At 32.3% G+C, this 15,998-nt stretch overlaps 1 protein-coding gene across 7 annotated transcripts in view; it reads left to right on the top strand.

Annotated features, from left to right (window-relative positions):
* Positions 1 to 15,998, top strand: part of LOC118444812 (ankyrin repeat and SAM domain-containing protein 1A) — a 103,504-nt gene that overhangs the window by 45,108 nt on the left and 42,398 nt on the right. For 2 of the 7 annotated variants that reach the window (XM_085659792.1, XM_085659791.1), the window contains exons 12-18: positions 650 to 970; positions 1,107 to 1,234; positions 1,324 to 1,701; positions 3,349 to 3,684; positions 3,778 to 3,936; positions 4,211 to 4,348; positions 5,330 to 5,561. In XM_085659792.1, coding sequence (XP_085515918.1) covers positions 650 to 970; positions 1,107 to 1,234; positions 1,324 to 1,701; positions 3,349 to 3,684; positions 3,778 to 3,936; positions 4,211 to 4,348; positions 5,330 to 5,561 — 1,692 coding nt within the window. Of the gene's footprint in view, positions 1 to 649; positions 971 to 1,106; positions 1,235 to 1,323; positions 1,702 to 3,348; positions 3,685 to 3,777; positions 3,937 to 4,210; positions 4,349 to 5,329; positions 10,380 to 15,998 lie in introns of those variants that run through there. The other 5 variants (XM_035873470.2, XM_035873468.2, XM_085659793.1 and 2 more) reach the window with 4 other exon arrangements.

Raw genomic sequence — 15,998 nt, 5'->3', positions numbered from 1 at the left:
ATGTAAATTTATTATAATTTTCCTTTCTTCTTCAGTGTTTTCCTTGCCTTTTCATCCCATTTTATGGTTAATTATATATGAATTTAGAACATTATCTGTATTGACAACATCCCCAGATATATTGATCCTAGATATATTGATATAAGATCTATTATCTTTTTATTTATTTTATATATAATGTCACAAATTAAGGACTGTATAAATATTTATTACGCGTATATTTTTTGCTTATTTCTGAAAATTTTTAAATATTTTCATAACAAATATAAATAAATAATTATTTTTTAATTCGTTTTAGAGATTTCTAAGAATAGGTATATATATTTTTTGTTAATATTTTTTGTGTACAAAACAAAATTTTACGAAAGTTTAGTTTAAATTCACTGCTGTACGAATACTTTTTATACGCACTGTAGTTAAATTTCTTTCTAACGAATTCAACGATAATGAATGAACTTTTGCAAAATTTGTATTTTCCTTTTTCCATTGTTTTAGATTTAATTTCTATATACAAAGAAATAGAACAGCGGTTTGAATAATAAGGTGTAACTACAAAAAGTTTCTTAGCATATTAGGTATTTATAAAAAAACAAATAAATATTTATTTTAAAAATTCCAACTTATCTCTATTTATTATGTTTATCAACAGGTTTGTTAAAGGGCTCCGTCACAGCGGAGCGGCCGCGTACATTGCGCCGTTTGCGAAACGTTTACGGACAGTCCGCATGCGGAATGGGAACCGGCGGGGAGGGTGGCGGTGGTGGAGAACGTCTTGAAGACGACGAAGTGAATTTTCGATTATCTGATAGGGATCGTGAAAGAGATGAAAAATCACTTAGCATAATGAGTCCGTTTGATGAGCAAGAAGAATGGGCAAAAATTTCTGAGATTATGGCATCCTTTGGCACAGGACTCGTACGAGAATCGGTTTTCGTCACTGAACTCGAAAAAGAATTTCAAACAAGATTAGGTAATGAAATTATATATTTTAGGATCGCCATGTTTTTAGTTTTTCGAATGAAATCTGTGGCAATGAAATATTAACGTGTTCCTTTATGGGATATGAACATAATGAATAAATATATTTTTCATTTTCTTATTCTCAGGCTTAAGTTCCGATACCAGTAGCAGTCCTATTGTTTCCACGTCAGTCGGTCAATGGTTAGCGAGTTTAGGACTCGCTGATTATGAATCCCTTTTCATAAACTATGGTTTCGATGATCTTGAATTTATAGTAAGTATCTAAGCATATATATATTTTTCCGAGAGTTTGACTTTATTAGTTCTACTAATAATTTAAATATTTGAATTTTTTACTTGAAGAACGGAGTTCTTGATGAATCCGATTTGAGAGACATGGGAATCAATAGTGATCAAGAACGTGCGATAATCATGGACGCTGCCGGCTTGTTGAATAAACGCGTGGAGAAGCAGCTTGGTAGTCACTGTCAGAGCGTGGACGAATGGTTGAAAAGCATTCACATGGAGAATTATATGGAGACCTTCAGAAAACATCTTTACACCGACATGGAACGCGTGAGTCGCATCTGGGAAGTTGAGTTGGCTGCAGTATTAGAGATTCAAAAGTCTGCACATCGAAAGCGAATCCTGGCTTCGGTCAGTGGACCGAATCCTCGAGCTCAGACGCGGAACGGTACTGGCCCTAACCTCGAGGATCTCAATAAGGATTTGAACACCTTAGTAAGTCGAACATTTTATTAATATATGTACATGTCTGACGAGTTATTACTTATTAATATATTTACGATTTGATTTTTATTTAATTTTGATAATATCTGTTTCGAAACCAAATTAAAGAAATTTGGTTGATCTATATTTAAACGATTAATCAGAGAATTTACGGTTGCACGATATATATTTGTAACAAAAGCAATGGTTTATTTCGATGTAATATGTAGAAACCGCTTTGGTGAATGTATTATAATTATTATTATTCACAAGTTGTAGTAGAAAGTACGTTCCACGCTGGAAGTTTCTATCGATCGCTATTAAAATGACGCGAGCTTTCGGAAAATTTGTTGAAACCATGACTACTACCAAACATCAAAATGTTGCAAAATTTTGAAAAGTTCTTTTTGGCATCGTAGCAGGTTTTTTCATCGTACCGAAGAAATTTTTTCGTTATAAAAGAGAGATGTCTTTTCATATCAATATATATTATAGTTTCGTATATCTACGATCCGATAAAGTAATGCAAATTTTATTTAGATTCGAACGAATTATTACTTAGCTATTATCAAATTAATTTAAAATTGAGTCTATACGAATTAGAGTAAGAGAAATTTCGTAAAGCTTGCGAGAGGAACTTTATACACGGTTGAGTAATTGTAAATACGAAAGATCGGTTTTTCGAAACAAACGATCTTTACTGTCGTATAACAAAATCTATTGTCCGACGGATGTGACGCAGGATTCCTCGTATAGTATACAATTCGGAAGTGTGATTAAAAGAGAACTCGAACCGTGGAATCGGAAAAGAGAAATAGAAAGAGAGAAAGGGAGAATCGGTCGATCGGTTCGTTGAACGACGGTATCAACGGAACGTAGGTAGTTTCGAATTCGAATGACACTTATCGATCGTCAAGCGAAAAAGCGTAAGAGACCAATTTGTCAGGATTATCACATGGTAAGGGAAAGTCAAGAAGGAGGTCGGCAAGTTGACGCGTCGATCGACGAGTCGCATCGACGAAGGGATATTAGTGGAATTTAATGAGCTAATTAAGAGAGCGCGAAGCGAAGGGCTCCGTGGATGGTGACTGGTCCATACTAGTGCGTTAGGGGTATCTGACATTATCTGATACGCTCAAGGATTCTGAACAAAAAGCATTAAGTATCGCATGAATGATCAGGCTGAAAGGTTGCTCTTCCATACGTATCCTCGTATCCTTGCGAGTGCGCACGCAAGTTCACGCATTATACGCGAAAGCTTTACGATACGTCCTCTCCAATTAGCCGCGATATTTACATTAAGGTGCGATTCAATAAAATCTCATCGAGTGTACGCAGAAAAGCATTGTCAGACGATATTCGTCCTTCGATCTCCTCTCGCGTTCACGAACTCTTTTTTTCTTTTTTTCTTTTCTTCTTTTCGAATGATGAGTTCACGTAACACAATGTTATTGGTAAATGAAAATACGATTTTTTTTTTGATCATCGCTAAATATTACATACTTTTTATAACGTTAAATAAAGAAAAGGAAAAATCACTTAATCGGTCAGATCAGACGAACTTTATAACGTATCTTGATTTTATTTATGAAAATATCGTGAGAAAAAGGCATCATAGTTTTGATCTTTCGAATAAGCGGGACGTACGAATGACGATAGTTTCGTCGTTGTTGGTCTCTGCAGAAAACGAATATACAACAGCTGAAGGAGGAAATACGAGAGAAATTGCCGGAAACAACAGGGGAGAGTAACGGGAGTGTCTCGGTAACCGTAACAAATTCGATGAACACTGGTACACTGAGGCATCGTAAAAACAGACCAGCTCCACAACCACCTCAACGACCCAGTTCGCACAACGGTGCGATCACTGCTCCTGAACAGCTCGAGATCAGAGCACCTTCGGAATTATTATTTGGTGTACCATCTACTTTAAAGACGCAATGGAGGCATCAACCCAAGGCTCTAGTCACTGGCTGCGTCAACTATGTTGCCAACGTAAGTTCGATCGTCTAATTTTATTTATTTTTTTCGATTTAATTGTTTTGGAATAAAAGATGGTACCTCTGTATTACTTTCGAAATTACACAGTACCTGGGCTCCACCGTCGTGAAAGAATTAAGAGGTACAGAGTCGACCAAGAAATCTATTCAAAAACTCAAGAAGACTTGTCGTGACACCAGAGTCACGCCTGATATAACCCTTGCCATCTCTTATCGGGGCGTAAGGTTTTTGAATACATTGACCAATGTAAGATTTTTAATCTCGTTAAGTATCAAGAGTTTTTGATCTTTACTCCAAGACTAAGTCAAAAGTCGAGACAAACACGACTTGTAATTTCAGTTATCTCCCGTTTTATTGTTAAAAAAAAAGTAGATAATCGATATCAGTATATATTTAAAATATACAATAGTTGGACGAAAAAAATGGGTCATGGGTAAAAGATTAAGAACTTTAGAATTTGAAACGAGTATGGTCGGCCACTTTTTACATCACTATTTTTTCAAATTCCTGTATTAAACAGGAGCCAATCTGCGAACATGAGATACGCAACATTCACTGTGCTTGTCAGGATGCCGACGATCTTACACATTTTGCCTACATCACCAAGGATCATGCGAGTCGCACACATTTCTGTCACGTATTCTGCGTGCCAACTATGGTAAATTTATATTATATTATTTTACGTTCAGTTTTTGTTTTGTTCCGACATTTGAAACTCGCTTAGAAAAAAATGAAATCAAGATTGATCACGATCTAATTCTAAGACGATCTTTTAATCCATTTATTCGTTCAATGGATACTGTTTTTATATCACGATATAGCGTTATCGATCGTAGTCGTTCGGAAATAAAGTTGCGGCTTATGCGCGGTAAAACCTATTCGTAACGTTTGATACTTTGATCTTTGGTCAAAACTTTTGAGCAGTCTCGAAGCTTTGGAACTCTATGAATGAAACTTCACGCTTGTTCCTCATGTTTGCAACTTCAAAATACCCTCGTCTCTCGGTATGAGTACATGTACATCTTTGATACTGCTTTTTAAAGTTTCCAGGTCGTATAATAAATTCTGACTCGGACTATAAGTTTTATATAAATAACTTGAAAGCTTAAAGCTAGTCAAGAACATCAATGCAAGCTTTACTATTCATTTTATATTTGAAATTTTTAATGAGAGCAGACAATGATTATCTAAACTTACATTGATGGTGTTTCAAAAATTTGACGGTTGTTTCGCTTTATACTTTTATTTAATATACTTTATATTTAAGAGAAAAATGAGACAATAAATAACATATTTCGAGGTATATTCATTTACTGTTCGAAAATATTTTATTTTAATAACGACTAGTAATTAAATGTGTTAGTGAATTTACATTATTACTTACTTACTCCAAAGTGAGTACTGAATGTAAACAAATACATATTCAGTAAAATGTATAATATATGATATTTTAATGACTTTGTAATAAAAGATATCACGTTGTGTTTATACTTGATAATCATAAATTAATCCAAAAGAAAACATAGTTTTTTTTTCATTGTGAAATATTTGTTTACATTCACGTAATAGTACAGACTTCTATAGAGCACATTCATAATGTTTTCATCAGTGAAAGCGAGAGGTCACGCATTTGTTTCAGGACCAAGCAACTGAAGTCATCCTAACGCTGGGCCAAGCATTCGAGGTAGCTTATCAGATGGCATTGAGGGACAAGTTGGGGGGACACGCCGTGCGTTCTCAATCGGCCAATCAGTTAGTTTCGCTTTCGAGCTCGACTAAATCCAGTGGAATAATGGCAAAGACATCCTCTCCTGAGTCAACTATTGAACACATCCGAGAGAGCGATCATGAGGTCACTGCAACCATTCCAAGTAATCACAATTCTACGTCAAATCTCAAAGCGAAGCCACGATCCAAGTCCATTCCTAATCCCAACGGTTATTCCGTGAGCACCTCGCAAGAAACCAACTCCAGTTCCAGTTCTGGCTCGAATACAACGGCCAATTGTACGAACTCCGCTTCGAGTCCCAACTCAAACTCAGTTGCTAGCTCAAATTCGAACACCAGTACCAATCAGACTACCGCGAAGCCTCTGTTAACTCACGGACGTTCTCACTCCGTAAATGACATCAAGGTGAACGGCAATCAACTTAAGTTGGCTCCTCCGGTACCGGTAGACGACATAGGCGTCGGTGTAAAAGATTTAAAGCCTGGCTCTCGTGCACCGATAGCACTATCCGAGGAACTCTAAACAATACTTTTCTTCCGATTCATCATCGGATTTTTATTCGATATACGTATTTTTAGATTTGATAATCGTTCGTCATTTCGATCGGTCTCGGACTTTCATTATTTCTGGCCTATTATTGATTCATCGATCGTTAATTCGTTCAATAATCGTTCAACGAGCATACCCTCGCGTTGTTTAGCGATTCTTTGATTTATCGTCTTCCTTATTGAAATCATAGCAATGTCGAATAATTGCGATCAAAAGTTAACCCAATGAAATCATCATCGCCTTGTATTTCGCTCGAACCTAATCACAGTAAGAACATAATCAGAAGGACATGGATGTTTCTTCAGAGTTAGGAATGAACCATCAATTGAACTTAGATACGAAGATATCATTGGTGATATTATCGTTTTATCAACCTATTCCATTTCTAATTTCTGTATGATAACATAGATATGTACATTCTGGAAGGATATCATCGTGTACTTTTCAACTGTCTTCAAAGTTATGTACATACATGGAGCCTCGAAAATACGCGAAGGTAAGTAACGAATATTATTTCTTCACTGGCAAGATACTCTGTGATTTTTAATAACGCACACGTCAACTAATCGAGATTAAGTTGAAACGAAAATGTCCAAAAGATTTCTGACAAATTTTAAGGATTTTATCGATCATTATAAAGTAATCCGACGATAACGATTATATAAATATACTTTATTCTTTAATGAGATCACCAAATCATGTGATAATGATGATAGAAAATAGGAATTTTTTCGTTTCTATTATACATATAATCTTTTACGAAAATATTTTATTTGAAATAAAAGAATTCACATCCGCGAACTGCTATCGAGGAAATTTTCAATATATAAAACGTGTGCGTTAATGGTGATGATTTATTGTGTTAACGATAATTCGTATTTAATTATTCACGTATTTTGAGCGTATGCTACATACATTAACACGAGTTATAACATATGTACCTATAAACAAAAGAAGTAGATATATATCATATTATCCCATTTTAAGTTCGAGTCGATGTATCTATCACATTCCCGTTGAAAAAATGGAAGGAAAAAAAACGAAAGACTTAGTGTATCATGACCCTAGTCACACAACAAAATCACATACACAAACATTGCTTCATTAACCCTTCCAGTAATTATTCGTAATGAGTGAGATTCTGAGGCTGAAAGAATCGAAATCTTTCCTTTAATTGGAAAAGATCGATGTGAAAGCTGCGTGACGTTCGATCGACCACATTTTTCCTAATGATTTTTCGATGATTTTTCGATGATTTTTCGAATTTCTCCAATTTCCAGTTCAAAGTGGCCACTGTTTTTTCGACGTTTCATTATTCAAGACTGAGAGTCCTTATCTCGTTTGATACTTCGCGTTAAGCATAATATTATTATAATGATTATATATATATACATATAGATAACAGTAGTTGTATTTATTGTGTATTAACTAATTCGACTAAACCTCGCGATTAGAAGACGATGCTTTAGCAAGAGAGCGCGAAAAAAAAACATAGAAATATATCAATATATATATGGATATAGTTATGTGTGTGTACATATATACATATATATGTATAGATACATAACTATATTTTTATTGAATTATATATATATATAATACTCGTTAGAATGATTGACGAACGAGCGCGAAAAAAAGATGAAATGATCGCAATAAAAATTCTCTCTCGAAAGCAGCTATAGATCAAAAATTCTTGTAAAAGAAATACGATCTTGAAAATGAGCGATAATAGAAACGATAAAGTCGATGCAGAGAAAGAACGTATTATATAGTTTGTAGGGCATCGATGATCGTTTTGTTAGGATATATATATATATTTTTTTTTCTTTCCGCAAACGAGCCTAAAAAGGAACTTGATAGATATTCGTGAAACTGTAGTGATACTCGAGTGTGATTACGATTTGTTCTAAAAGAAGAACGATGAAAAATATAAAGAAGGGCTAGGATCAAGAAACGATAGAGTTACGATTATAGACAAAGGTTCGAAAAGGGAATACTCTTTACAAACTCTTTACGAAGTTAATTTTAATTGAAATGTATCACATTTAATTTGAAAATTTCATGATAGTGTAATATAATTGCATTAATCGAGAAATATCATTCGTTTAATTATATTTCAACAAATTTCTTAATTAGAATATTATTTCAAATATTATGAAGAAGATTTTTGAATGAATCTTCTCTTTTACGGTTTGTAAAGGGTTGACACTTAACGCGTTTAGAATTGTAGAAAAAAGAAAAAAAAGGAAACTAAATGTCGAACAACGAACCTATGGTAGCTTTGCACGTTTCTCTCCCATTCTTTTATAGAAACCAAAGAAGCACGTATTCACACATGCGTTTCTAATCCGACGATGGAAAACGATTTTGTTTGAAAATATCCGAAAGAAGAGCCTTTCAAAAAGAATAATTTTTTTTCTTTTTCGGTTTTGTTTTTAAATCGGCTCGAACTTCGGTGAAAATTCCGCTCAAACGTTTTTCATCTTCGCAGTAGGTACACATATATATGCACGCAAACACAAACACGAATACATAGACAAAAATACGCGTATACACGCATACACACACAGACACTAAAATATATACACATGCGTGTATTAATATGAAGATATACAAATATATCATATCGCAAGCGAAGAGGACGGAGAACGTGTTTTGGTAGGAGTACCGAATCTACGTTGAAGTCATTGATGTTAATTCCCCATTCCCTACTACCATCACCACTATCAACCCCGTTAAAAAGAAAAATAGAAAAAAAAAACGGAAAAAAATAAAAGAAAGAAAATAAACAAAAAGGAAGAAGGATAAGGAAAAATAAAGAGTGAGGGAAATCTTAAACTGCCAAAAAAGTTACACCAGAAGCATCTCATGGCTGTACGCACATACTTTGTATTTATCGTGTTTACAAATGTAGGTAATTAATCCATATAGAAATTAAAACATAAGATTTATTTATCCCCGTAAAAAGAAATAAGAAATGTAAGAAGGGAAGGTGGCATAAAAAAAAAAAGAAAAAGAATGAGAAGGAAGAGAAGAAAAATTTGAAATTGAGATGATCGCGCAGTGGCTTCTTTCCTTTTTTGCAAAATGTATCATGTAATATACATTATTAAATATTTTCTCTTGAAGCGTTGATGTATTCGCGTAGCAGCTATTTGTAGAATTCGTAGTGCTATTGTAGAAAAAACGAAGATGACAATGATAATAATGATGATGATGATGATGATGATGATGATGTTGATGATGATGATGATGATGATGATGATGATGTTGATGATGAAGATGATGATAATGATGATGATGATGATGATGATGGTGATGATGATGATGATGATGATGATGATGATGATGATGATGATGATGATGATGATGATGATGATGATGATGATGATGATGATGATGATGATAATGATGAAGCATACATCCTCGATGTGTCGATAATTATACATAAAAGATTTTACGAAAGATTCATAGATGAATTAGAGAAAAAAATAATATCGTAGTTTCCTGACCGTTCCTAAAGACTCGTTCGTATTACAATGATCATCATTACATAAAAATCGGTCAGATTTTTTTTCTTTTTCTTTATTACATATATGATATTCGCTAATGCGGGAAGTGCCAACTTTACACCACTGTGTTTCGACCATGCCAGAAAAAACATATTATATGAGAGACTACATTGTTAACAATTATTACGGAATAATCGGACATCTTATTAAAGTTGCTAACATTGACTGCCATTATGTATTTCATTTGATATTCTTCGAAAGATAATCAAATTTATAACTTAGTTAATCGACTGCTTATGAGAAAAGTGTAATTTACATAATAATTAAATGTATTAAATCAGTATTATTGTGGGATTCAATGACCAATACAAGTTTTGCATTTACTTTATTACAAATTGTCCATAATTTCGTCGTTCAATTCCGTAATATTTGTACGCTCTTCAGGCACATTTTTTTGTAATAATATTTATCGTATATCACATAGGTTTGTACGTACCATTAATAGTACTATGAAATTTTAATACAATATTTTTTAGATGGACGATTGTCCGAATAGGTATTTCAAATATTTAATGAGGAAAGAGACAAACAAATGTCGAAACTCTTATTCGTAAATCAAACTCTAGTTATGAATCATCTTGATCTTATTACGGCGATCACAGTGGATTTTTGGGACACATAATGAATTATCAGTCGCACAAAGTGAAATTTTTCTCGGACCAAACGAAAGCCCAAAGGGGTGACTCGTTCGTCACGGATTTACCTCGAAACAATTTTATAAAGCGGTGTTATGTGGCCGCTGTGATTTTTCATAAAGACATTTAACATTTGACTTTCTCTCTCTCTATATATACATATATATATATATATATATATAAATATATATATATATATATATAAATATATATATATATATATACACATATATACATATATCTATATACCTATATTTCTCTTTATCTCTTTATCTTTAGATGACTGATCGCTATCAACAAAATAAGATTGCTAAGGTTCTTCTAAAATGTATCGTATCTTTGCATAATAATGAATTTTAAGCAATTTTCCATGCTGTGCCATCGTGACTCAATTTCCCGTAACGATGATGATGTGAATAATAATAATAATAATATATAAAGAAATGATATAAATATATAATAAGAACGTGAATGAGCGTGTGTAAGTGCGCATGCGATAGAGATCGTGTAATTGTCTTATAACAAAATTTATTTCTCCTTAAAGATGTGAACTTTAATATAATCGCATTTTTATTGTAAGCTTATAATGATATTGATTATCCCTATGTGCTAATAATATGACCGTTTGTAAATCTGTCATGCTTCTAGAAGGCGATCATTTCATTTTCTTGAATATGTAATTTAACTTAGCAGAAACGAAATAGATTTTGCTCGTTACGAAGAACTTGTCGACATAATTTATCGTCTACTACGTAAAGTGTCATTAAACATAACGTTTACATAAAATATCATCAATTTATAAGAGAGTTCCGTCTCTCCCATCTCTCTTGTCCTCTTCCAACTTAATGACTAAGTCTCGTGATTCAAGTTGAATGACATCCGAGGAAAAGTTATGAATTACATCTCGTTAGGAAATAAATTAATAGCACGCCGGTCTGTTTGGAAAATGTATTACAAAAAGTACGTGAATCTTCGCAAAATTCAAGCAAACTATATTTCCATTTTAATTAAGACCGCTCTAACATTACCCTTTCATTACTATACAAAATCTTATCAACTATTCGAGATAAATGTTGAAATAGTAAATGATAGGCGTAGTTTTGGTTTATAAAGTTAAAAACATTTTATCTCAGTAAATCGCATTAAATTATATTTTCCATCTATTTTTATTATCCTTTAAAAAATAAAAATAATTTTTATATTCTTTTACGCTTAGTTTTCTCCTTTTAATAAAAATTTTAAGTAGTCAAACTGCTCTTCTAATATCTTTAATAAAAATTGCTTGAAAGTAAAGTTTGGAAAATATTCATTTTCGAAGAGTTCGATATATTATTTTCCAATAAAATTTTGGCGATATGTTAAAATTGAGAAGCAGGCAGATTCTTTCGCGTCGACTCGCACATATCGATCCTCAAACTTGCGGGAACCGATTCCGATGGCAAAGCACAAGTGCAATATCTTGTGAACGCATTACTAGTACGATTCAATGCTCTTTCAAAGGGCTTTCTAACAAACACCTCGAGGCAATGTTTAAAATGAACTTTAAATGTTACGATAAACGAAATGGTACGTATTACGTTTGATTGCTTGTATATTGCTTCGAGATGTTACGTTAATCATTTGGGATGAGATCGTTAATAGGGCAACTCGTTTGATTGTTAATAACATTATTAATCACCATGGCAGCTTCAGAGTGTGATGAACGGTTCGAATTAATTTTCGAAAAATAAAATCGAGAAGAAGAAAATAAATCTCTACTATCGTATGAATATCGAAAGAGCCGTTAATTCAGTCCCGATGTTATTAATCTAGTATCTACATATATATGTCGCAATGTAGTATGTATTTTCTTTTATTTTTTTCTCAGCTTTCATAATTCTACGATATACAGAAATTTTCGATATAAATTTCGGAAACGTAGAAAAAATATCCATCATTGAACGATATACTTGTTATAAATAAATATAGATACGCTACGAACTTTAAAATATCATTGTATGTGCAATAAGAAAACAATTGTGTGTATGTGTGTAAAATATGATTTTGATTTTGAAAGAGAAAAAAAATAGACAAGGGATGATCGATCCTCCGAACGTAAGAAAACGAATAAAGCTACTCGTCGTTCGGACGTTCGATCATCTTCGCCGGGATATAGAGATAAGATAAAAATAAGAAAAAAGAAATAAATAAAACAAGATTAAGGAGTACAAGTGCATGTAGAGTAATGGTGTATCGGTGTTCTTTTCGAAGCGAAATATTGTCGTGCTATGATGTTCGTAGCACCACGTTAGCGGCTTCAGGTGATTTAGATTTTTTATATTATTCTTACAATGATTATTATTATTATTATTATTATTATTATTATTATTATTATTATTATTATTATTATTATTATTATTATTATTATTATTATTATTATTATTATTATTATTACTATTACTATTATTATTATTATTACTATTATCATTATTATATTATTATATTATTATTAATATTATTAGCATTAGAGAAAAACAATATCGTTCCATGAGCGTGAGAAAAACGTCGTGGGAACTGATGCTCGTCAAAGACGTGTACTTTCTTGTCCAAGCGAGATAATGTTCCGATAGTGATATTTAGCAAGTAATATGCGGATATATTAGTAATATATCATAACTTTAATCTATAGCAGTATTTAAATCGTCGCGTAACGATTGTAATTTATCCTTATTAACACGACAAAATATCGCCCTCTATTTTGACGATATCTGGTGGTTACAGTTTCCATTTGTCCTATGCCGTCCGAATTATCATTATTCTCGCTACTGCGACCATTGAAAATACAGAGAGAAAAAAAAACGGGTTGCATAACCGAGAGTATAATAAAATTGTACAGATTAATGATATTTTTCTCTTTTAAGAATCATATAAGAATTTGTAAATACTTTCACGTACATACGATAAATATAAAAAAAACTAGCCACTTCTTTATTTAATCAGCAGTAGCTAGCAAGAATATAATTCGGACTGGTATAATATCTAACTCTTACTCTAATTATTCTCTATTAAGTATTACGTCTTTCTTTTTCTTTTTCTCTCTCAAATATTTTAACGACCGCTAACGTCGTGCAATAAATTCGCAATCATTTAAAACGATTTTTTCTCTTTTTCTCTTAATGTCAAACTTTTTCATCTTCTCTTTGTCTTTCTCTATCTTGTCATAAATCTAACAGCTCGTCGATCTTGTAAAGAAAATGTAGTTCGAAATTATTCGTAAATTGGTAAAATGAACTCTTTCCATCGCAGGAAACATTTTGATTTAGATTAATGATCGTCGATGTAGATATGTATCACTCATGTATAATATCGTAGTTTCTAAATTAAACGTTAACTATTCTAATCGAAATAGCAAGACTATTTTCAAGATAAATCTTGGTTTATCATATTTTCATCATTTGTCAATGTCACAATATTTCGAATTTTTTTAATGAACGTATCAAAATAAAATAGACGACGTATTTTTCTTCTAGCTAATATTGCACATCTTATATTTTTCTTGAAAAATTAAATTCATAAAACGAGGAAATAAAGGAAGAAGGAATAAAAGAAAAAAGCGTCGAGGCCGAGCTAATGAGAATGGATGTAAAGAAAAGATTATGTATTCTTGATATATAGCTCACGCGAAAGTCATGTGTGTGTGTTGTATAATAATAAAAAGAAACGGAGAGAAAGAGCGTTGTAATATAAAGTAGAAAAAAGAAAGAAAGAGAGAGGGAGAGAGAGGGAGAGAGAGAAATTTATATCTTGATAAACGCGCGACTTTGCTCAAAGAAAAGGTCGCGAAGGGATGAAAGAAAATGGGACGATTGTTCGATCGTAAGTTCGTATCTCCTTTGGAATTGGCATTTTCAGCATCATTGTTTCTATGAGTTTCTAGATTGGATCATTGGTCTAGATGTATTACATGAAATTTTTTTCTTTTCTTTCTTTTTCTTATTTTTAATTACGCTCGTTTTGTTTTTCCTTTTTTTTATTTTTTTTATTTTTTTTATTTTCTTGTCTAGTTCTACGTAGAAACAGCGATGCATGTATGTATGTATACAGAATGACGAAAGAGCCTAGCATTCAATTCATATGGAACATGTTAGTATGTAATTGCACGAATGAAATAAATTCGTTCATAGATTCTTCATGCGAAATCATTGTCTTTCAAAAAGCGTATAATAATTCTTCGTGTTAAGGCGAAGGTTCTTCGACTTCCTGTAAACTTGCGATTTAAAATTACGATTTCTTTTTATGTGAAATGTTATTCGAGATTTACTATCGAACGACTTTGAGAATGTTCGTATAATTTAAATACGAATTAGAAGAAGGGGCGAAAGGATGGAAAATGAGAATTGGATAAACGCTTAGAATGAGAAGTATTTTTCTCGGGGAATCGATAACTATATATATGCACACACACACACACACACACGCACGCACGCAGGCACACACACACACACAAACATATATATTGTCATTTTATACATTTTACTATTTTTTTCTGTTTTCTTTTCTTTTCTTTTGTATTTCATTTTAAAAAGTACGTATACGAACAATCTCGAGACTACGCAGATATTTTTGGCAATAATGCAAACAGTATACAACATAGCAATAAGTAAAATTATCAAGTTGACATTTTAAATAGTCACAAATAACATTTAATACCGCCGACCACACACAGTAGTAATATATTGTTTTTCGATATTGAATCGCTCAACCATGTTTTTTCGATATTATATATCTATTAATACCACAACGAGATAATAAATCTTGTAATTTTCACACGATTTGTAGTACAAGACAATTGGTGCAGCGACCACGAAGATATTTATCCCATTAAATTATTATTTTTCAAAGGAAGTTCAAAGGCAAAATTAGTCAATTGCATTGTGCTCGTAATTATTTACGTGCGTACATAAAATTGACTCGTTTTGTTCGTTTAAAAAGTTGCTTATATCCTTATAAGTTTGTATTTAAATCTTTAATGAATTTTATGATATTTTTCGTGCGAATTTTATAATATTTTATAACAATTTTGAAAAAGTGGAAAGAGAAAAGATTCTGTAGGTGGACAACGACGAAAAGAAAAAAAAAAAGCATAAGATCGTGCGATTCGTAAAACTATAGAGACGATTTTGTGAGGCTCGTCGTTCGGTCGTCGAAATTTTCATAAAATATCAAAGGAAGAATAGAGAGAACTTAAAAGAATTTTTGGATCGAATGAAATTGATTTTTCGATAGATTTCGAGTGAAAAGTTCGATGGCTTCGACGATGTAGCGTTTTTCTCCTCAAATGGAAAATATTGGATATTTACATTCAAGTTCAAAAGGAAGGAAAGACTTGGAAGTGGTCAGGACTTTTTGAAATCAAACGAAGGTAAAGAAAAGAGTATAAAAAGAAGAAGGAGAAAAGATGCACTATTCGTATTAAAAGCTGTTGCCGAAGATGCCATATAATAATATAATAAATACGCTATTTTATACCAAGCAGCTTGATTAGACGCAAACTTCCTACGTTCTTGTATACATTATATTTATTATTGTTCATGTTTATTAGAATATTATATATATGAAACAGAGATTATTCCCTGGATATCTATAACGCCTTGAGGAAAATAAAATAAATACTTTATGGGATATCGATGGTAGAATCATTGAACACTTATATTTCTCCAAATTTTAGTTTTTTGTATTAATGAAAATTTTTTTCTTAAGCTAAAATAAGAATCATATATTATAAGATAAATGTAATAAATGGGTGAGTAAAATTATTATTTATTTACTTATGTAGAAACAATT

The sequence above is a fragment of the Vespa mandarinia genome, chromosome 10 (assembly GCF_050613455.1).
Source record: "Vespa mandarinia isolate Hongniang chromosome 10, ASM5061345v1, whole genome shotgun sequence".
Lineage (NCBI taxonomy): Eukaryota > Metazoa > Arthropoda > Insecta > Hymenoptera > Vespidae > Vespa > Vespa mandarinia.
The sequence above is the reverse complement of the archived record's forward strand: the minus strand, read 5'-3'. Positions and strand labels throughout refer to the sequence as shown.